General features: G+C 41.3%; 2 protein-coding genes across 2 annotated transcripts; both read right to left on the bottom strand.

The window, feature by feature from the left end:
• Positions 1–10,774: 10,774 nt before the first annotated feature.
• LOC110773438 (7-deoxyloganetin glucosyltransferase-like) lies at positions 10,775–15,902 on the bottom strand. Its single transcript, XM_021977964.2, has 3 exons — positions 15,794–15,902; positions 11,807–12,226; positions 10,775–11,706 (listed from the first exon to the last, which is right to left on the bottom strand). The coding sequence occupies exons 1-3, from the start codon at positions 15,900–15,902 to the stop codon at positions 10,775–10,777; spliced, it is 1,461 nt and encodes a 486-aa protein (XP_021833656.1).
• Positions 15,903–17,204: 1,302 nt separating this feature from the next.
• On the bottom strand, positions 17,205–19,107 carry LOC110773442 (7-deoxyloganetin glucosyltransferase-like). The gene is made up of 2 exons (XM_021977966.2): positions 18,571–19,107; positions 17,205–18,361 (listed from the first exon to the last, which is right to left on the bottom strand). The coding sequence occupies exons 1-2, from the start codon at positions 19,097–19,099 to the stop codon at positions 17,421–17,423; spliced, it is 1,470 nt and encodes a 489-aa protein (XP_021833658.2). The 5' UTR covers positions 19,100–19,107; the 3' UTR covers positions 17,205–17,420.
• Between the last annotated feature and the right edge of the window lie 4,088 nt (positions 19,108–23,195).

Genomic DNA, 23,195 nt, shown 5'->3' with positions numbered 1-23,195 from the left:
AGGACTTGGTTAATTATGAAAGGTCCTTCCCAAGTTGGTGACCATTTTCCATAACCAGCTATATGTGTTCCGAGGGGCAGAACTGCTTTCCAGACTATTTCTCCTTCTTCAAAACTCTTGTTTTTAACTCTCTTGTTGTATGCTCTTGACACAGCCTGTTTTCCTGCTAAGAGTTTGTTGAGGGTATCAATCCTACTCGCGTCCAACCCTTCCAGTTCTAATAACATGGCTTGGTTGTAGTCTTCTCCAACCAATTCGTTTTGATGGGCAATTCTGAGGGATTGGACTGCTATCTCCATAGGCAGAATTGCATCGTGACCATAAGTCAAAGCATATGGAGTCATACCAGTCGCCTCCCTTTTCGAAGTTCTATATGCCCATAAGGTTTCTGACAGCTGCTCATGCCATTGCTTTGGATTCTTCTCAAGCATTTTTCTGATAATATTGATTATCACTTTGTTACTTGATTCTGCCTGTCCGTTGGCTTGAGCATAGTAAGGCGTGGATTGGAGTAGCTTAAATTTGAACGCTTCTGCCATGTTCAGCATATCTCCGAATATGAAAGAAGATCCCCTGTCGGTAGTGATTGATTCTGGAATGCCGAATCTTTGTATGATCTGTTCTTTTATGAAAGTGATGATTTCTTGAGATGTGGTAGACTTAACAGGCTTGGCTTCCACCCACTTGGTAAAATAGTCCGTGGCTACAATGATGAAACAATGCTGTTGGCTGCTGGCTGGATAAATTTTTCCAATGAGGTCCATTGCCCATCCTCTGAATGGCCATGGCTTGACTACTGGGTTCATGGGAACCGAAGGAACCTGCTGGATCGGTCCATGTCTTTGACAAGCTTCACATCCCTTGGAGTAGTTAATGCAATATTTCATCATGGTTGGCCAAAAATAACCATACCTTCTGATTAGCCAACACATTTTCCTTCCACCTTGATGTGCTCCACATATCCCTTCATGAGTTTCTCCCATGACCTTCATGTATTCTTTCTTCCCCAAGCATCTAAACAATACTTCATCCTTGCTTTTTCGGACCAAATCTTCATTCCACATAAGATAATTTAGGGCCATGATTCTGACTCTCTTTTCAGAAGGCAAGAGTGGGTATTGTAAATACCTTAGGATGGGAGTTCTCCAGTCATCCTCAGCGATTATGACAGAATTGACATCTATTTCCATTCCTCTAGCTAGAACAGATGGCAGGCTCTTTTTCCCTACTTTGATAATTCTTTGCACACAATCTTCAGGGATTTGTATTCCTGTAGCTATTTGAGCCAGTTCATTGGCTGCGAAGTTCTCTTCTCTTGGGATGTGTTCCCAAGTGGCTTCCCTGAATTCTGTCAACAGATTCCTAGCTGCTACTAAATAGACAGCTAGAGCAGGGTTCAAACATTTGTATTCTCCAGCAATCTGTTTCAAAACAAGCATAGAATCTCCCAAAATTTCCACAGACTGGACTCCCAGTTCCACCAACATTTCAAGGCCAATGATTAAAGCTTCATATTCAACTCTGTTGTTGGTGCATTGGAAATCCAACTGGAAAGAATAACAATGTCTGACTCCCAAAGGTTCTTCTAGAACAATTCCTGCTCCGGAAGTTAAGTCAGTTTTTGATCCATCAAAATACAGCTTCCATGGTGTGAGATGAATCGAATAAATGGGATTGTTAAGGCAAACATGAGCTCTTGTCAGTAAATCTGCATTTGCTATATCCAAAGAATCCATATTTTCAATTTCTTCTCCTGGATGATCGGCTAGGAAATCTGCTACAGCTTGTCCCTTGACAGCTTTCTGTGGGACATACCTGAAAGCAAATTCTGTCAAAGCCAGAGTCCATTTCCCAATTCTGCCCCTCAACATTGGCCTTGTTAGCATATATTTGATTAGGTCTGTCTTGGCAATGATATAAGTGGTAAATGGCAGCATGTAGTGTCTGAGTTTTATAGCAGTGAAGTACAAAGCCAGACAAAGTCTTTCAATTGCGGAGTAATTCCTTTCTACTTCTGTCAGAGTTCTGCTCAGATAGTAGACTGCCTGTTCCTTTCCTTCCTTGTTATCTTGAGCTAACAAGCTTCCAACGGATATTTCTGATGCAGACATATAGAGCTTAAGTGGTCTGCCCCTCTTTGGTGGGGACAGAACTGGCGGATTTGAGAGGTAATGTTTGATTTCTTCAAAAGCTCGCTGGTGTTGCTCTTCCCACTTGAAAGTCTGTTCCTGTTTTAACCTTAACAAGGAGGAAAAAGGCTGAATTTTTCCTGCGGAATTGGATATGAATCTTCTTAGGAAGTTAATTTTTCCTAGAAGACTTTGCAGCTCTTTCTTGTTTTTCGGGGGTTGAGCTTCTATGATGGACTTTGCTTTATTTTTATCAATTTCTATGCCTCTCTGATGTACCAAAAATCCCAAGAAGTTCCCTGCCTGTACTCCAAAAACACATTTTTTAGGATTCATTTTCAATTTGTGCTGTCTCATCCTTAAAAATGCCTTTCTCAGATTTGATACATGTTTTTCTGCTTCCGGGGATTTGATCACCACATCATCTATATAGACTTCTAAAGAGTGTCCTATCGTATCATGGAAAACGGAATTCATTGCTCTTTGGTAAGTGGCTCCTGCATTTCTTAAGCCAAACGGCATTACAGTGTATTCAAAAGAACCCAAATGCCCTGGACACATGAAGGCTGTCTTGTGGATGTCTTCTTCCGCCACCATAATCTGATTATATCCTGCGTTGCCATCCATGAAAGATAACATTTGGTGGTGAGCAGCTCCGTCTACCAGCATGTCTGCCATTGGGATAGGATATTCATCCTTGGGGGATGCTTCATTGAGGTTCCTGTAATCCACACAGATTCTTACTGCCCCTGTTTTTCTTTTCAGAACCGGGACAATATTGGCTAGCCAGTCAGTGTAAATGGCCGGCCTGATGAATCCTGCCTTGAGCAATCTTTCTATTTCTTCTTTGACTTTGAGCTCTGTCTCCATGGACATTCTTCTCCTGGCCTGTTTGACTGGAAGGTAGCCTTCTTTGATAGGCAGCTTGTGTTCTACCAATCTTCTGTCCAATCCAGGCATTTCGTGATAATGCCACGCAAAACAATCTCTGAATTCATGCAAAAGTGCGATGATTTCACTTCTGAGTGGTTCTTCTAGTAGTGCGCTGATGAAAGTAGGTCTTGGATCCTCTTCTGTCCCTAGATTAATCTCCTATAATGGATCCTCTACTTCTGGCAAGGAATCATCTAGTGCTGCTGGTGCAAAGTCCAATATTTCTTCCCGTAAACTCTCTTCCTGTTCTTCGATACTCTCGTGCTGAATTCCGCCATATTAATGGCTGGATTCTGCAAAATGAGTTTCTTTTCTTCCCAGTATATCAACAATCTTTTTGTAATGGATCGGATTGTTGCAGCTCGATCCTTTTCCTGTTGATTGGGACTAAACATCGGAGTTCTGGAGGTTCAGAACAAAAGGCCTATTCCAGTCTTCTAGAGAACTGGCCAGACCGTCTTCAATGAGCCTTTGGGCCGTGACACCATGAGGGCGGCCGTTCTGGTTGACTCCAAAGAAAGTGAAAGGACCAAGGTCATCGTGATAGTATCTTGCCTCAAAACACATGGCAGAAGGCAGAAATGGCCGTGGATCGGCCTCTACTATCTCCATGTAACCTTCTTCATGCCAAAGAGCTAGCTGCTGATGCAGAGTAGAAGGAACGCAGAGGCTTTGGTGAATCCAGTCTCTTCCGAGCAATGCATTGTAGGTAGTAGAAGTAGTGTCCACCACAAAGAATGCAATTTTCAGCTTTTTGGTTCCAACAATGACATCCACGTCCAAAATTCCATGAGTCTTAGTGATGCCCCCGGCAAAGTTGGTGACGGTCAGACGTGTTGGAATTAGATCCTTTTCTGTTCTGCCCATTTTACTTAACAGTCTGTGTGGTAAAAGGTTAATGGCTGCGCCTCCATCTACCATTACCTTGGAAACAGGAATGCCTCCAAAGTTTGCAGTTATGAATAGAGGCCTGAGGTGATTGGCCATTTCCCCGGTTGGTTTGGAGAAACAAAGCTGTTCTGCAACTGGTTTCATGGTGGTTCCGCCTGTTCTGGCAGTAGGCACTTGCTGTTCTGGCGCTCCTTCTACTTCCGTCAGTCTGCACTCGAAGCTTTCTTGCGAGAGTACGTCTCCCTCTAGAGTGCTTCCTTGTCCTTCTGCTGCCCTGAATCTCTCTGATAGGATAAATACCAAGTCAATGCCAAGATCACCTTGCAACAAGTTCTCCAATTCTGCCCCAAAAGCTTCGGTTTCTTCATCTAATCCCCCATCGTATTCCATCTCCTCTGTCCAGTCTCCTTGTTCTCCTGTCTCGAGGAAACTAGTTTCATCCTCCGCAGATGGCTCATAATCCAACTATTCCTCCTCGTTTTCTTCAGTTCGGCCTTGTTGGTCTACTTCAGGAACAGTCTCGGCTCCAGTTTGTACCTGTGGAAGTTCAGATTGATCGACTGGGGATGAGGCTGAACAGAGGGAGGGCTCGTCTGACGATTCTGTCTTTATCAGCTTTTGGGATTTATGTCCCGTCTGTTCTGCCTGGGGAAGTGCTTCTGGATTTTCTCTTCTTCTGGCAGATTTTGGCTCTGCCAAAACCTGTGTCTCCTTCCTGTTTCTAAGGAAAGTGGAATATTGCCTCTGAACCCTTCTTTTCTGAGTTCTGATTAATTCCAAGGTTGGTCTGCCGCTTTTTCCGACGGAATACCATCTTCCCTCTATGATAGTTGCCAAAGGCTTGTCATTTCCTGGCATCCTAATTGGTATCTCCTCCTTAGGCTGTTCTGGCATTCTTCTGTTTTGCTGAACTGGCCTGAGATAATCCCTTTGTCTGACTCTGTTTCTGGGAGGAATCGGAGCTAGGCCTTGCTGGTGCGACGTTCCAATCCGGTCAAACACGCTGTGCGTGGGCTATTTCTGCCTGTCCAGAGTAACTTCTAACTCACTTTCACACTTGCATTTACTGCATAGTACTATCCCGGTCGAGATGGTCGCCTTTGGCCTTTGAAAATTCTCCTTTGTAGTTCTCCTGCTTCTGCTGGAACTGGCATCTTCCCTCCGTTCTGGCCAATTTAAATTGACCATGTTAACTTGAGGTTGGGGAAACGGATCTGTCGTGACTGAAGGTGGTTTTTCTGCTAGTTTCAATCTTCCTGCAGTTATTTCTTCCTGTATGACATCTCTGAACACGACACAACTGTTAGTAGAGTGATTCCAAGAGTTGTGCCATCTGCAATACTGCCTGCCCTTAAGCTCCTCTGGTTTGGGCAGCTTGTGAGGCATCTCTATTGCCTTTTGCGCCAACATTTCATCGAACAGAGCATCGACCTTGGTTAGATCGAAAGAGTAAACCTTGTTCTGTGTTGGTTTGTTTGGAACAAATCCTCCTGTAAATGGTGGCGGCTTCTGGTCATTTGGTGGCTTTGTAAGAGCTTTGCAGCTGATAGGATGCTTTAACTTTGCCATTTCTGCCACTGCAACCTCTCTTTCCTCCGAGCCATTTGTGTCTTCTTCTGATTTTACTTCAATCAAATGAATTGAAGAAGAAGGGGACTTGTTGTATGTGCCTTTGGAAGAGTTCCTCTTCTGCTGTTCCTCCCTCAGCAGTTCCTCATATTTGGATGCTTTGTCTGCCAGTTCTGCCAGATCTCCGAACAGCATCCCGTCAAATCTTTTTCTTAACGAAATTTTGAGGGAGGTCTGAGCCATCTGAATGAAATGTCTTTCTTCCATAGGGATTCGGCACTTCATCTTGAGCTTCCTGAATCTGGTTATGAAATCCTGGGCAGGTTCGTCTTCGCTTTGCTTAAGAGCGGCAAGATCACTGATGGTGACTTCTGGCTGGATCCTGAAATAATAGTCATGAAAAATGTTTTCCATTTGCTCCCAGGTCTGAACAGAATTGGCTGGCAAACTAGTATACCAGGTGAAAGCCTGTCCGGAGAGAGAATTCCCAAAAAGCCTTAGCTTTAACAGAGGATTATTCTCTATGGCTATACACTGGACAGAAAACCTGCCTATGTGTTCAACCGACGAAGCATGAGGATCTTCTCCGTTAAATAAGGTGAAGTTTGGTACTTTGAAACCTGCAGGTAAAGGAATCTGATCTATGTAAGCCGGGTACGGCTTTCTGTAGGTAGGCCTTTCTCCTCTCCTGGCCTCTGGCTCCATCATTTCTCTGATCATTCTCTGTAGTGCCCCTATGTCATTCAAAGCATTGACAGGACGTGGATTTCGTCCCTGTTCTGGCTGATCATTATCAAACCTGTGCTCTATTCTGTATGGTCGGGGCAGAGCTTCCTCCCTGTGTTCTTCCTCTTCTTCAATCTCCAGATGGTTTCTCCAATTTGCCCCCGGTCTGTTCCTGTCATTGTTGGCAAAAGGGTTAATTCCCCCTCTGCCTCTCCTGCCCCTTGCTAGTGGAGGAAATGGATTGGGGTCCATTCTTCTTGGTCTGTAGGGCGGCACGGCTGGCGCCTCAGGCAGAAGTGGCAGTGGTTGATCTCGTGGGGCCACAGGTTGTGGTGCAGGCGGTTCTGGCCGATTCTGGGGAACCTGAACTGGTGCAAGACCTTCTGCCCTGGCTGGGGCCTCGTGTTCTTGGGCGAGAAGGGCTCCGCCCCTCTGTCCAGCTTGGATTTCTTCGGGTCCCGGTACTCCAGCTATCTGTGCAATAAGAGGATTCTCTTGATATGGCCATGCTAGTCCTGGTGGAGGACCGTAGGGAAGGTCCAACTGTTGCACTATGGCGTCAGGATTTGGAATTCTGGCCATAGCGGCCTCGCGATCTTTTCTGAACTGCCTGTTAACTTGCCACTGCATCATGGCTGTTATATTGTTCAAAGACTCATGACTCCTTTGTGTTGTAGCCTCTTGTCGGAACACGGCTTCCTGTATTTGGTTCAGCCTCCTGGAACCAGTTCTGGAACGTCTGCTTCCTGTACTGCCATGAGCTGATTGTCTAGCGTCGCTTTCTTCTGAGTCTGGTCCTTCTTGGAAAGCTGCTTGGTCTCGTTCCATCGTGTGATATGGGTTCTGGCTAGAACTTCCAATATACATATACTTTCAAAATACTGCAGGGTGTATATACTGAGAAATCCCACCGGGCGTGCCAAATTGTTCACCCGTTTTGATTTACTTCCTGAGATGACAGGGCAAAGTTCCCCATTAATTCAAAGACCATGTTTTGGTCAGTGAATTAACTTTCTTTATGTGTTGAGCGTGCCACTGTTAGCAATTTTTCAACCCTAACAGACTTATGGTAAAAATAACTTGCGCCCCAAGCTACTAACTTTGATCAAACGATTGTGAATTTGGATGAGGAATATCTCCCAAGTAAGTTCTTTTCTATGCCTTAGACTGGTAAGGACTTTTACAATTTTTCTCAGTACGAAAACCGGTAGTTCTGACCAGAATGAAAGATGACAGATTGAACCAATTTCAGGCAGAACTCCCTTTTACAAGACTCAAAAAGGGAAAAACTGACTATACAAGGACAAGAAGAGGGCTGTGTTTCCATTTCTGTCTGGATAGTTGCCTCTGTTCTGGGCTGGACTGGGTACGCCTGTGCTGGACTGGACTTTTAACAACTTCAACTGCTAGGCTTCAGCTGCAAATCGATACCAAAGCTTGAGTTTGGCAGAGCTTTAATCTATTTCGAACCCTAGAAGGCTTTTGGATGGGCAGAACTGGGACTTCTCCAGTCTGAAAGGGGCAGAAGTGGCTGGACTCGAGCTGGAAATGGGCTGTAATACCTGTGCTGCTTAGTCAGGGCTCTTCACAAATTTGTTGAGTTTTTCATATTTGAGAAAACTCGAAACTCTGCTTAGCTTGGCTTTTACTGAACCAAATTTGTAACGAGAGAAATCTCGTTATTGTTGACTAGTGAACTGGGATTCAAACCAGAGGTAGCGATTTAAACTTGTCTTTGCTGGGAGAAGACAGGATGATTCTGCAAGCTTGTTGGCAAGCTTTTGAATATTTCAGGCTCGAAGTCTGTTGGAACTTGTTTAGGATTTTTGTGATCAAGTGATCATTTGAGTGTTTGTCTTTTGACTGAGTTTTGGTTGGTTGGTTGATTGATTGATTGTTGCTCTGTTTACCCTCTTTTGTATATATAGGAAGTGTTCCTCTGAGAATGGGCGGCAAATAATCAAAAGATCTTTTAATTTTAAAATGAAATAAACAGGGGTTCTATCCATTTTCTGGCGAGTAAACACTCAACGATTAGTTCCTGAGGTGACTACTTCTATATTTTTGATGGAGTGCCATGCCTGTTCTTCCATTCCACCTGCTTCTGCAAAAGTCTGGAGTTTTGGAGATGGCTGGCTCTCAGCTTTTGGACAGCTTCCTGTTTCCCGCTTATCTCTTTTTATAAAAACAGAGTCTGCTTACCCTCGAAAATGGCATTCCTCCAAAATATCAGAATATCTTTAGATAAACTAAGCGGGTTCTAATCTTCTAGCAACAAGCTACTTTAGATTTTTTCTTCTTTTATACCTGCTCCTGTTCTATTTTCAGTTTTCAGCCGAAATTATTGACTCCTCCAAGTCAGGGATCACGTGGGACTGTTCCGTTTTGAAGGCCAGCTTGAGTCTAGTTTGCTTTTGAGCCTAATTTTGGATTTCTTCGAGGCCCAAGTTTTTTCTGATTCCTATTGTTCCCAAGCCTCTTAATGTTTTGGGCCGTGTTTATTTGTTTCGATCCGTTTAATTTAAAGGGTCGGATCGCGTTGATGGGCTCAGAGCTTTGGAACAGTCGGCTTGGGAATGTCGTGGGCTTTCTTCTTTAGGCCTGGGTGCGCCAAATTTGAGCCCAAACAATTTCTTCTACTCTTTAGCCTTATTCTTCATTTTCTCACCCTTCTCCCCCTCCATCAACTCTCTGCAACATTGAAAACAGATTAATGTTACTATAGTTAAGCTAAAAAAACAGAATGTTACTAGTTAATAAAAAACAGAACATTACTAATTAATTTCTGGCTCCTCCCTTTACCCTTTAGTGGTGTAAATCCTTTTTCCACAAGAGCGCGGTAATGCTTGAAGCCCATGAAGCCACAAGAAGCAGTAGGAAAGAACAACACAATAGGAAGTCCAAGTTCTTCCGCAGCTGTGATTGAGAAGCTCATGAAACCATCTGAGACAATGCTGGTCACAGGAGGGGTATTGTTGGAAGTTGCAGTATCATTAAGCTTTGCGAGGAGGGCACGAAATGGAACCAAGAAATTATGATTAATGGAGAGTTGAATCTGAATCTGAAGGAGGGAGACCATCTGGGATGGTTTCAAAATGAGTCTGTCAAGCGGTCATGGGTGTCGTGGCCTAAAGATTTAAAGAAAGCGTCTGTGGTTGTATTTGGTATTGACAAAGGTGATTCGGAAACCTCTATGGTGTAGGAGCTTTGCAAACTTGAGGAGTGGCCTTATGTGGCCTTGATATGGGAATGGGATGCATAAAGCACGAGGCTTCTGATCAGTGATCAGCTACCTCTATAGAAACCATGCCTATCTCTGATCTTGTCTGTTAATATGCAGATGTTACTTGGTGCCTATATATTGTTGGTTTTTGGAACAAATGTCCAAGTGAAATCGTCCTTCTCATTTTCGGGGATTATAATACAGCTTGAGGTGGCATGCCTTTTCTTTTTCTATGATTTTTGTTTTGAGTACGTGGAATCGCAGTGATGGAGATAACATAAAAAGTAAGTATGAACATGTGCCATGCATTTTTATATGGGTTTTTTTTTTTTTTTTTTGGTTTTTTGTGCGTATTGATAGGCTAACTTTCGCACAAGGTCTATCTCTATTAGATCCAAGTATTATTTAAACTGAGATGTATTAAATCTTCCGACCACTATACATATACGAGATTTGATCTTGCTAAAGAACCAACAAGGGAAAGGTGTATACAGAATAACAAAATCTGGGTTTTTCATTTTAAGAGGAAGCGATTCATTGCATTTATAAATCAAGCACAAAGGTTGTTAGTTGTAAAGGCCAGTACAAAAACATATACCCATATAAGGTTAATACAAATGTGGAAGCAGAGTAGCCCACCAAAGGTTAATCCAGATAAGGGGGAATACACCGGCATCAACATTGTATCTTCCCTCATAGCAACACATGGCCAAAGAAAATGCGGTAAAGAAACCAAGAGCCTAGATAAATCAAGAATAGAACACAACCCGCCCTACAGCCAAACGACCTAGACACCCAAACTACAAGTGCAATTACAACTTTTAACTCTCACAAGTAAAATAAAATACAAATAGACACTGCAACAAGCACTAAAATCAACACCCAAACTGCAAACAAAAAACCCGAAATCAAAAGCAGCAACCAAAGTCGACAAAAGATATGCAAAGCAACCAACAGAGGCAGCAAAGTGGTCCCAAAGCAACTCGAAAATTGACAACTCCGGATCTGCAAAAAAGAAAACCGAAAAACCAAAAGAGCCAGTCACACAATCCCAGCCTAAAACTGCGAGAGAGGGAAGGAGCAAAAGGAAAGGAGGGACAAGGAGGAAGGGCGGGTGAGAAGCAGAGGGGACGGGTATAAGGGAGGGAGGAGAGTGGAGAAAGATGGGGAGAAGAAAAGAGGAGAGGAAAGGGGGAAAGGAGTAGGGGAGGGGATGAGGGGACGACAGGGTTTTTCTCTCTTCAGACTAGAGAGAGAAGAGAGGCCTAATGGTACGCAGGGTTAAAACTTTAATGAAAATAATCTAGATTTTTCCTAAGATCACTTGATTCACTAAATTGTCTAAGTTTGTGGATGAAGAACCATGTTGACTGGTGGCTTCTTCTGCTATTTTCTTCCACTCCATGACCTTATTTTTCATTTTCTTACCCTTCTCTCCTTCCATTAACTCTTTAACAAGCTTCTCTACTTGGTCTCTCTTGACATCATTGTTGATCTCCAAGCCAATTCCCCATTCATTGCAAACATAGTAACAGTTTGTTTGTTGGTCTGCAAAAAATGGCCAACAAAGCATAGGCACTCCTGCACACAAACTCTCAATGGTTGAATTCCAACCGCCGTGTGTCAAAAACACTCCGACTGATGGGTCATTAAGGACTTGCTCTTGTGGGCACCAACTTGCTATTAGACCTCTTTCCTTTGTTTCAGCTACAAACTCAGGTGGCAAAATTGCGGATTCACTAACAACCAAATCAGGCCTAATTACCCAAAAGAAAGGAAGCTTACTATTTGCAAGTCCCCATCCAAACTCAACAAGTTGTTGTGGTGTCAGGACTGCTAGGCTGCCAAAATTTACATACACAACTGAATTTGGTGCCTTGGATTTTAGCCATTCAAGGCATTCAGTTTCTTCTTTCAATAAACTGTATCCAATATGCTTCAAAGGGTCTTCTGGTAATTGATTGAGAAGTAATTGGTCAGGGCCAATGGCATAAACAAGTGGAAACATAGATGACAAAGCATTCAAAACATCTGGCTCCAATGCATCAAAAGTATGAAGCACAACTGCTGAAGCTTTACGAACTCTTTCAATTGATTCCAAGGACAAGTTAAACAGGAAGTCATTGGGATCTGTAGTTCGAAAATTCGTCGGTAGATCCCTCAAATGAATACCTTTCATTCCTGGAATCCAATCTATTTCCTTGTCCAAGAAGCCATTTGTCAAACAGCTCTCATCTACATAATTAACACCCAAAGTAAGATTTAATTAGAGAAAAGCTTCATTTGTTAATAAATAATATCATACAAATAATTCCTTAAAAAACATTTATTTCACCTTTGAGGGGCGCAAGACCTTTTTCCACCAAAGCAGGGTATTGCTTATAGCCCATGAAGCTGCATGCAGCAATAGTAAACAAAAGCACTACAGGAACTCCAATTTCTTCTGCAGCTGTGGTTGTGAATGGCATGAAACCATCTGAAACAATGCAAGTCACTGGAGGATTGATGTCACTGTTGGAAGTTGTTCTGTCTTTGAGTTTCATAAGGAGGTCTCGAAACAGGGCCAAGGGTTTGTTGTTGATGGAATCAGAAACCAAAGAGACATCTTGGGTTGCATCTTGATCTGAACCAGCTGGAAGGCCATCAGGAATAGTTTCGAATCGAAAATCGGGCAACCCGTCAAGGGAGTTGGGTCCAAGAGATTTAAGAAAGCGGTTGTGGTTGAATTCTGTGTTGACAAAGGTTACATGAACACCTCTATGGTGGAGGAGCTTTGCAATTCTCAGAGGTTTGAAAATAAGGGGCATCATGCTAAGTTTGCAGAAAATGATAAAGGCAATGAAGAAACTTTGTTGCTGGCTTTTAATGCTGTAAGTGATGATGAGAAAAACAAGTGGTTGTTGGATACTGGATGCAGTAATCATATGTGTGGGCACAAGGATTTTTTCAGTGATTTGAATGAGTCTGTGCAGTCTGTGATCACATTTGGTGATCAAACAAAGATTCCAGCCAAAGGAAAAGGGAGAATCAATATCAGGCTAAAGGATGGCTCGTCCAATTCCATATCAGATGTTTATTACGTTCTTGGTTTGCGGCACAATTTGTTGAGTTTGGGACAGTTGTCAGAGAAAGGATATGACATCCAAATTGTCAATGGAGTTTGCACCATCCATGCTGCCAATCATAGACTAATAGCAAAGGTAAAAATGACACCAAACCGGCTGTTTCCATTGTATCTCAGTTACTGTGAATTACCTTGTTTCAGCTCAATGATGGTTGATGATAACTGGCTATGGCACATGCGATATGGACATTTAAATTTTAACAGTTTAAATCTCCTTGCTCAGAAAAATTTGGTATTTGGTTTGCCTCATATTTCTGTGCCTAATGATTTATGTGAGACCTGCGTTCTTGGTAAAAAGCATAGAGACAGTTTTCCTAAAGGACAAGCCTTTAGAGCTCAAAGGCCTCTTGAAGTGATACACTCTGATCTCTGTAGTGTTGAGACAACCTCACACGGTGGTGGAAAATATTTCATTACATTTATTGATGATTTCAGCAGGAAGACTTGGGTGTATATCTTAAAGAACAAATCTGATGCTTGTGACACTTTCAAGAAATTCAAGGCCTATGTTGAGAAACAAAGTGGTGAAATGATAAAAGTACTGAGAACTGACAGAGGCCAAGAATACATAGTCTGTGATGAGTTTTTAGAGAAGAATGGGATAAAACATCAACTGACAGCCAGGTATACACCTCAGCAAAATGGTGTGGCTGAGAGAAAAAACAGAACAATTATGGATATGGTGAGGTGTATGCTGAAATTGAAGAATCTGCCTAAGTATTTTTGGGCAAAAGCTGTTGCTTGTGCTGTGTATATTTTGAATAGGGCTCCTAGCAGAAGTGTGAATGGAAGAACTCCTTATGAAGTTTGGAGTGGCAGGAAGCCAAATATTCAGCATCTTCGTGTGTTTGGATGTATTGCTTATTCTCATGTCCCAGATCATATTAGAAAGAAACTTGATGAGAAGGCAGAAAAATGCATTTTTATTGGCTACAGCACAGTCACAAAAAGCTACAAGCTTTATAATCCAAAGACAGAGAAGGTTATAATCAGCAGGGATGTTACTTTTGATGAGCAAGGAACTTGGGATTGGTCCTTCAATGAAAGCAGACCTGCAACATTTTTTCCAGCAGCTGATAATTATCATTTTGGAGATGATCAACAAGTAAATGAACCAGAAATTCAACAGGAAGTTGAGCCAAGAAGGTCAACACGTGAGCATCGATTGCCATCTCGCTTCCAAGATTATCAAATGACAGGAAATGTTGCCTCAGATGAAGAAATTGTGAATTTTGCCCTGTATGCAGATTGTGATCCTCTATCATTTGAGGAGGCATGTGAACATGAACACTGGATTAAAGCAATGGGTGAAGAGATTCATGCAATTGAAAAGAATGACACTTGGGAGCTTACTTCTCTTCCTGAAGGAAAGACACCTATTGGAGTTAAATGGGTATACAAGACAAAGTACAAGCCGAATGGAGATGTGGATCGTTTCAAGGCAAGGTTAGTAGCTAAAGGCTTCAAGCAAAAACCAGGTATTGATTATTTTGAGGTTTTTGCTCCTGTTGCTAGGCTTGATACTGTTAGAATGGTTATTTCTCTTACTGCCCATAATGCTTGGAAGATATTCCAAATGGATGTAAAATCTGCATTTTTGAATGGAACCTTGGAAGAAGAGGTTTATCTTGAGCAACCAGCAGGTTATGTGAAACAAGGGCAAGCTGATATGGTGTATAAGCTGAAAAAGGCTTTGTATGGCCTTAAACAAGCTCCAAGGGCATGGTACACCAGAATTGATTCTTACTTCATGGAACATAAATTTCAAAGGTGTCCATATGAACATACTTTGTATGTAAAAAATAATCAGCAAGGGGATGTTGTTATTGTCTATCTGTATGTGGATGATTTGATAATTACAGGAAATAATATGAGATTGATTGCAAAATTCAGGGAGGCTTTAGCATCTCAATTTGAGATGACTGATATGGGATTGATGTGTTATTTTCTTGGTATTGAGGTGAAACAAACTGAGCAAGGGACTTTTATTTCTCAAAGAAAGTATGCTGGTGACATCCTCAAACGTTTTAGAATGGAGTCATGCAAGCCAATTTCAACTCCAATTCAAGAAAGATTGAAGCTGCAGAGAGATGGAGCTGGAAATTTGGTTAATCCAACATTTTTCAAACAGTTGGTTGGTAGCTTGCGTTATTTGACTGCTACTAGGCCAGATATCACATTTGGTGTTGGGTTAATTAGTAGATTTATGGAAACTCCAAGACAGTTACATATGCAGGCAGCAAAAAGAATTCTGAGATATGTCAAAGGAACTCAAAGTGATGGTATTTTCTATTCAGCTAATTGTCCTGTGAAGCTTGAAGGATACACGGACAGTGATTGGGCTGGTGATGTTGAAACAGCAAAAAGTACTTCAGGCTATGCATTTCATATAGGTTCTGGAATGATTTCTTGGTCATCAAAGAAGCAGCAAGTTGTGGCCCTTTCATCTACTGAAGCAGAGTGTATTGTAGCCACAAATTCTGCTACACAAGCAGTATGGTTGCGCCAATTACTTGGTGACCTTCATCATGAACAGAAGAGCCCCACAACAATTTATTGTGACAATAATTCAGCGATTGCATTGGCAAGGAATCCTGTTTTTCATGGGAGGACTAAACATATACCTGTGAAGTTCCACTACATTCGGGATTTGGTAAATGACAAGGTGGTTGAAGTCCAATATTGTCCAACTGGAGAACAGATTGCAGATATATTTACAAAGGGTCTCAGGATGGATGCGTTCATGAAGCTGAAGAAGATGATGGGAATGGAGAGTTATGATGAGCTTGGTTTAAGGGAGGCTGTTGAAAGTTAAACCAAGCAGGAATCCAAAGCTACTTTATCTATTATTTTGTAAAAGCATGTGAGCATGCTGTCGGCTAGACTTGGCTTTGTTTATTAACTCAATAGGGTATTTTGTTTTACCCAATAGGCATGATGTCGGTTGATGTCCTCTAGGCAACTTTTCTCTTTTGACTAAAAGTTTGTCTCTCAAAGAGACGTTGGTCTCTTGTTTTGTAATGAGAGAGTTGTAGTAAAATCTATTATTATTGAATGTGAACTCGGCTAGCAGTAAGCTAGAGTCTTCTTCCTTCTATTCTCTTCCGTGTCTGTGAGTTTTTACTTGCTTGCTGTGTTATTTGGTTTGCTTGTCTTGAGTTAGCTGCCGTGAGTTTTTAGTTTATTCTACATGAACACCTCTATTGTGGAGGAGCTTTGCAAATTTGAGGTTTGCCTTTATATGACTTTGAGTTGGAGCTGGAACACAAACAACATGAGGTTTTTTAGCTGCTGCCTTGGAACCCATCTGGCTTAAGATTATATTTTGTGTTTGTGTTTACTGCTTATGTAGATTATGTGTATGTGTTTGTTGCTTATGTAATCTCTCTTAAAGTGGTGGAGTGGCCAAGATCAAATTGAATACATGTTGCATTATTATTTTTATTATTTGCTTCGGGTACGCATATTCGGGTATGGGTAGTCAAATTATAAAGTATTGACAACAAGTATCGATTACTTGTCTTGAACGCCGCCAAGATAAGAAAATGTAGGAGAACGTCAAAATTAAAAAAGCGAAAAAAAGGAAGAAGAAAAATCTTACCAGTCAAACAACTAAATGGAGTGCGTAGTCCGATGGTGCATCAGAGGTAGAAAAATAGAGGGTAGATTTGTGGTGGCGGATGAGGATTTTGTTAATATGAGAGCATACAAATATATTCTCAGTGAAAAAGTCACTTGATTTGCAGACCAACACCAGTGGTTTTAAGTTCGAACCCTATGACATTTGATAACATGTGTGAGAAACTTCCTTCTCTCTTGTAGTATGGACTCTTGATTATATTTAAAAAAAAGTTGAATGGATTAGAAATAATTGGGCTTTGGGCTAAATTGATGAATGCTTTTTTATTTTTTATTTTTTTTTATTTGCGTTATGTAGTGGGCTAAGTTGAATTACAAATATCATGCTCAGTGTTTACACTTCCTTGTTGGAAATTATATGTTGTTATGAAAAATATTAAAAAAAATAAAGGAGTATAAGTGGACAAAAGAGAATTAATCGGCACCCATATCATTATTTTTTGGCCATAGTGTTTAACCGCACATCTATCGGTATGTACCAATTACTAAATGTTAAAAAATTACATATTAGTTTAAAAGATGTGATGCAACTGCTCACGTAAGCGATTAATTTGTTCCGACACTATTGTGATTTTTATTAGAGAGTTAAAATAAACATGTGCTATCACCAATTTTTTATTTTTTTATTTGGTGGGAAATTAAAAAAGAAAAATCTTACCAGTCAAACAACTAAAGGAAGAAAAATAAAGGGTAGATTTGATGAGGATTTTGTTAATATCAGTACGTATCAATTACTAAATGTTAAAAAGTTATATATTAGTTTAAAAGATGTGATGCAACTGCTCACGTAAGTGATTGTCTTTAACATCACTTTTAATTTAATTTGTGACTATCATTTGTTCTGACACTAAACGTCATCTATTGTGATTTTTATTAGAGAGTTAAAATAAACATGTGCTATTGCCTTGGTAATGTCATAAGAGACTACATGTTTCTATCACTAATTTTTTATTTTTTTATTTGGTGGGAATTTAATTTTCTAGTATTTTTATTTGAATTCAAATGGGGTACTTCCATTTTTACATTGTAAATTTAAGTAAAATAAAAATAAAGCCCACTGTAGCCCTTAGTGTGGTTCTGCCCAATTCAAAAGGGGGGCCTTGGTAATGTCTAAGAGAGTACATGTTTTTCTATCACCTTGGTAAGCTATTGCCTCACCAATTAGGTGCTCTTATATGGATGACATCTAACTTTTCCTTAGCAGAACTTGATTCACTAGGTTGTCAAAGCCTGTGGATGAAGAACCATGAGGACCAGTTGCCTCTTCTGCCAGTTTCTTCCACTCCATGGCCTTATTTTTCATTTTCTTACCCTTCTCTCCCTCCATGAACTCTTTAATAAGCTTCTCTACTTCATCTCTCTTGACATCATTATCAATCTCCATGCCAATGCCCCATTCATTGCAAGTATAGTAACAGTCAGTTTGTTGGTCAGCAAAAAATGGCCAGCAAAGCATAGGCACACCTGCAGTTAGACTCTCAAGGGTTGAATTCCAGCCGCTGTGCGTCAGAAACCCTCCGACTGATGTGTGGTTAAGGACTTGCTCTTGTGGGCACCAACTTGCTACTAGACCTCTTTCTTTTGTTTCAGCTACAAACTCTGGTGGCAAAATCGCTGATTCACCAACAACCAAATCTGGCCTAATTACCCAGAAGAAAGGAAGCCTGCTATTTGCGAGTCCCCAACCAAACTCAACAAGTTGATTTGGTGTCATGACCGTTATGCTCCCAAAGTTCACATAAACAACTGAGTTTGGTGCCTTGGAGTTCAGCCATTCGAGGCATTCAGTTTCTTCTTTCCATAGACTGTACCCAACAGAGTTCTTCAAAGGGTCTTTTGGTATCTGATTGAGAAGTAATTCGATAGGGCCAATGGTATAAACAGGTGGAATATTAGGCATAGATGAGAGTGCACTCAGAACTTCTTTTTCCAAAGTATCAAATGTAAGAAGAACAAGTGCTGCAGCTTTATGAACTTCATCTGTTGCCACCATGCTAAAGTTAAGAAAGACATCGTCCGGATTTGTGGTTCGAAAGAAGGATGGGAGATTCCTTAAACGTATACCTTCCATTCCTGGAATCCAATCTATGACCTCGTCCAAGAATCCATTCGTTAAGCAGCTCTCATCTACATTAACAACCAATTAATAATTAGCTAAATGGGGAAACTATCCATTTGAGGTATGTTTAAAAAAAGCGGTTACATAATCGATCATATATAAGGTACGATGCTATTCTCATTTTCATTTTGTCATTCTGCACTTCTTTTTGTGAGTTTTTTGAAATCGTAAAATAAATAAATTATGAGAACAGAATGACAAACTGAATTAATCTCACCCTTGAGTGGTGCAAGTCCTTTTTCGACCAAAGCGCGAAATTGTTTAAATCCCATGAAGCTGCATGCAGCAATAGTGAAGAAGAGTGCAATAGGGAGTCCAAATTCTTCGGCAGCTTTGATGGCGAACGGCGACATGAAACCATCGGAAACAATGCAAGTCACCGGAGGATTATTATTGGAAGTTTCTGCGTCCTTGAGTTTTATGAGGAGGTTACGAAACGGAGCCAAGAAAACATCTTGTACAATGGCCTCAGCAAGCAAAGTGACATCTTGCGTTGCACCTTCATCTGAGTCCGGAAGGCCATCGGGGATGGTTTCGAACCGAAAATCAGGCAAGCCATCAAGAGAGTTGGGGCCTTGAGACTTAAGAAAGCGCCTGTGGTTGAACTCTGTGTTGATAAAGGTTATGTGGAAGCCTCTGTTGTGAAGGAGCTTTGCTAACTTGAGCATGGCTTTTATATGGCTCTGAACTGGGATTGGAACACAGACAGCATGAGGCTTATTATGAGCTACTATCGTGGAAGTCATGTTTTTGATCTTTTTTGTGCTCACTCGTACAAATGGAGAGATTATTTATTTATAGGACTGGTGGGCTAGCTAACTTTCAACGAGTGGCTGGTTTTTGCTAGACCTGGCAATATTGCACACGACCCGTTAACACGACACGAATTCGCACGAAATTATCAGTATTTGGGTTGAGCTTAATGGGTCGGGTTGAAAACGGGTGAACCCGTTAGCCACCCGTTAAGCTAACGGGTCGTGTTGGGTCGAAAACGGGTGAACCCGTTACACCCGTTAGGGAGGTTAATTTTGTAATTTTGCAAAATTTCTTTTCTTTTCTTCTTCACCTTTTCCTCTTTTTTTTGGGTGAATTCACCTTTTCCGCTTTAGCTTTCTCTTTCCGTGTCCTTTTCTTCTTTCCTTTTTTTCCTTTTCTTCTTCCTCTCCTTTTTTTCTTCTTCTCTTCTTCTCTGCTTCTCGCCACTCAACAGACTCCGTCAGCCCAGCCACTAGAGTCCACCAACGAGCCCAGCCACCAGAGTCAGCCAGGGAATAAGGAGGAGGTATCTGGGTCGAGTTCCACAGATTGAATTTTCTTTTTTCCTCAGTTTTTTGTTGTTGTTGGGTTTTAATATATTTATGAGAGAGATATATACTATTTTGGGGTGAGAAGATTGAAATGTAAAGGGAAAGAGGGAAGAAAGGTTAGGGTTGGGGTTTGGGGGAAAAAGGACAGAGAAGGTGTTGGCTAGCGGGGTAGAGATAGAGAAGCTGTGCTTTGATTTTTTTATTTTTTTTTCTCGTTTATTCTTAACGGGTTAACGGGTCGTGTCGGATATTCGCGAATTGTAACGAGTCGTGTTTGGGTCTAGTATTTGTCACCCGTTAACTTAACGGGTCGTGTTCGTGTCAACCCGTTAAGAAAACGGGTTGACCCGTTAACGACCCGGAACCCGCTAAAACGACCCGTTTGCCAGCTCTAGTTTTTGCCCATCTTCTTTTTCCTTTTTGGGCCCTACATGATGAAAGACGTCGGTCGATTTGCCTTGTCTATATATAAATAGTAAGTCTGAGGTGATCATAATTATGGTGGGTACTCACTCAATGTGAAACTTGGTAGCTGGGGCAGGTTCTTCAGGCTGCTCGAGGTTATGGGAAATTTGTTATTGAGTAGAACTTGCGTGCAAGGTTGATTGAGTCTGATTCATACCTGTAGCTGTTGAGCTTATCTTAAATTAATGCCATGTATTGATTCCAATCACCGCTATCTTAGTTTAGTGTTTTTTTTTTCTTTAGAAAAGAAAAGATTACAAAGAGAAGCCAGCCTGGAGGGCCCCCAGAAGCTGACTTTTTGTGGTGGTAGTTCGTGAGATAGGATCTCAGGATCTTCTTCTTGGGCACTTTAATCTTTAATTAAGGTTGTTTGTCCTGCCCTTGCATTTTAATTTTGTAGCTTCCTTTCGGTGTTGGATCTCTACCTGCATTTCAGCGTCAGATTTCCACCACCATATTTATTGCGGTTTCTTTATGTTTGGAATAAATCGCAGAGACTCTTTGGGTTTTTTATGTAGTTTTCACATATCCTTTTGTGAGAGCTTTTTACCTCTCTTTTGTAAGAACTAGGGGTGGGCACGGTTCGGTTTGGACCGGTTTTTGCCTCAAATTAGAACCAATCCGATACTATTCATCTGGTTTGGTTTGGTTTAATAAGAACTCTTCATCTCTCCTTTGTTGTGAAAGTTTTATTTATTTTGTTATAGCTTGATTTTTTCAAGCTTTATCTCTCTTTTTAATTATTCTGAGTTTGCAATCTTAGTTGGGATGCCTATGCTAGAGCCAAGCAAATAAAGGCAGAAAGTGTGTTACAGAGTGCCGGCCGCACCCTAAATGTGCTACATAATTGGTTTACATTTCATGTTCATAAAAAGTATAAACTAGTTATAATATTAAACCATCTATTTTTCACATCTTCATTCAGAGATCATCCTTTCAAAAAATCATGCAAATTGAAAATCATCAAGGCATCTAATTGAAACCATCAGAATCAATGAATACGGTGCTTCAAGAAAGTACTTAAATTTCAATAATTTAATTGAGTGGTCAAATGATATTGGATTCAAGTAATTTTTTGTAGAGATAATCTTTGAATGAATATTTATAAAATAAAAGAAAAATTAGGTATTAGACATAACAATTCTTACTAATTAGGATTTGAGACATAGAGTTTTTTTTTTTTGGGTTTTGATACATAGTTTTCAAATTTTGTTTTGGATTTGGCCAAAGAGGAGGCCCCGATTCATTGGGTCTGTCTAAATTAGAAAAGTAAAATACAATTTTACCCTTTTTTGTTGAAAAGCCTTGCAAAAATCAGATTTCATCCTCCCCTTTCTTCTGTCCAAGCAGTCTGTGAATAGGGACAAGAACCTGTTAGCTGCTGCTCTATGTTTCTGGAATTCTGCTAGCAACACCTTCGACTTTCGCTTAGGTCCAATGTCCCCAACTTTGCTGGACATGGCCCAAATCGTTGGGTTCATGCCTCATGGAAGACATGTTGATGCTGTCGGAGATTATCACAGAAGAAAGAATGGTGGGAAGATGGCCAAAACGTTCACCATCTCCTTTGCGGTAATCAACCAAAACTGCTCATTCTCCAATTTTCTGAAAAAGTTCAGTTCTGAGAAGGATAGGATCAACAGCACATGTTGTTCCTTCTATATTGGCTGAACAGGTTTGTATTTCTAAACCGTTCCTTTGCAATTCTGCTCGAATATAGACATCTGGCAGAGGCTCTGCACCATCACACGGATGTGGGGCTTGGTCCCACAGTTCTGGCACACTTGTACAAGAACCTCCACAGCGCTACTCTGGATAGCACCCTGAATATCTCAACTCCGGCTGCATTCTGGATGATACAGATATGGCTGCAGGTGTACTTCCCAGAACTGAGGTTCCTTGACACAGTTCTGCCTGAAAACCAGGTCATAGCGCTTCCCCTTATGTTAACAGAGGTGCCCAAGAGGTCAATTGAAGAATATGTAATGTTCTTCAGGCGCTACACGAAGAGGTCTGCTGCGTAGTGGCAAGTGGTGCTCCGAAGAAGCTACCCCTGGTTCAAGTCTGGATACAGACTTTTTGAGATGGAGCCTGAAGATGAAGTTGCCATAATTGACTTCAGGAAGAAGTTCATCAGTGTCATGCTGACCCGGGACCTGCCCTTTGGTGGGGGTAAGCTTCCCAACTCTCATCTGGGTGGAGAAGTCTATCAACCAAACTTCTATGCTACACAATTTGTTTCCCCCAGCTGATCCCACTGAAATTTTACAAAGGTTGCAATAGGTGTACCTCCTGGAGAGATGCAGATGATCTAGAGGTGCACAAGAATTGCAGATGTGCAATAAACAAGATAAACAACAGTGTGGATGCTCTCTATCCATCCTGGGAGCCGAATTCCTGCAGTTCTGGCGACTTTGACGCTTGGTCGAAGGCCAGATTTGCTAGTCTGTCTAATGCAAGCACTGCTGTGAAGGTGCTCTTTGCTAATTGGGATGCTGGAATTGTCCATGCAGAACCGGATGCCAAGAAATTCATCATGCAGATGCTTTAGGGTATAAATCCCCAAGTGATTGAAGGTAAACTGCCAGTTCCTCTTTTTCATTTTGAGTTTTGGTACTTTGGGAGATGATATCACTCTGTTTTGTCTGTATTGTTTCAGATCCTTCTGTGGAAAGCAACCTAAGTGGGCAGGCTGTCCAAGCTGGACAAGTGATTGGTAAATTTTGAACCCTATTCTCTTGTCAATTCCAGTAGGGTTAAGTTCTCTAACTTCTGTCCTTTGTGTAGTGAATGTTGGGGATCTAGAAGTAGATCTTGGGGAGGAAGATGCTGAATACGAAGTTCTGGCAGAGGAGAAAACCTCTTAAGCAACCCCCTCCACTAGAAAGAATAAGAGAAAAGATACTACTCAGGCCCAAGACAGTGTTGTCCAGCCTAAACCTCCAAGTAAATCTTGTGAAATAACCCATTCCGTCATTCTTTCTGGTCAGTTCTGAGTTGAAAATTGACTCTGTCGTTGTATTTTTGTAGTTGAAAGCCCTTCTCTTTCTCCTACCAAGATGAAGAGGCT

Source organism: Prunus avium, chromosome 3 (assembly GCF_965620075.1).
Source record: "Prunus avium chromosome 3, drPruAviu1.hap1.1, whole genome shotgun sequence".
Taxonomy (NCBI): domain Eukaryota; kingdom Viridiplantae; phylum Streptophyta; class Magnoliopsida; order Rosales; family Rosaceae; genus Prunus; species Prunus avium.
This window is presented reverse-complemented; position numbering and strand designations above follow the sequence as displayed.

Excerpts from the sequence above, each read along its gene's own strand:
- LOC110773438 (XM_021977964.2), bottom strand. The coding sequence starts at position 15,902 with ATGGGTTCCAAGGCAGCAGCTAAAAAACCTCATGTTGTTTGTGTTCCA. Across the intron at positions 12,227-15,793 it reads AAAGCTCCTCCACAATAGAG|GTGTTCATGTAACCTTTGTC; the intron begins GTGTTCATGTAG and ends TCCACCATAGAG. Across the intron at positions 11,707-11,806 it reads AGGTCTTGCGCCCCTCAAAG|ATGAGAGCTGTTTGACAAAT; the intron begins GTGAAATAAATG and ends TTAATTATGTAG.
- LOC110773442 (XM_021977966.2), bottom strand. The coding sequence starts at position 19,099 with ATGACTTCCACGATAGTAGCTCATAATAAGCCTCATGCTGTCTGTGTT. Across the intron at positions 18,362-18,570 it reads AGGACTTGCACCACTCAAGG|ATGAGAGCTGCTTAACGAAT; the intron begins GTGAGATTAATT and ends TTGTTAATGTAG.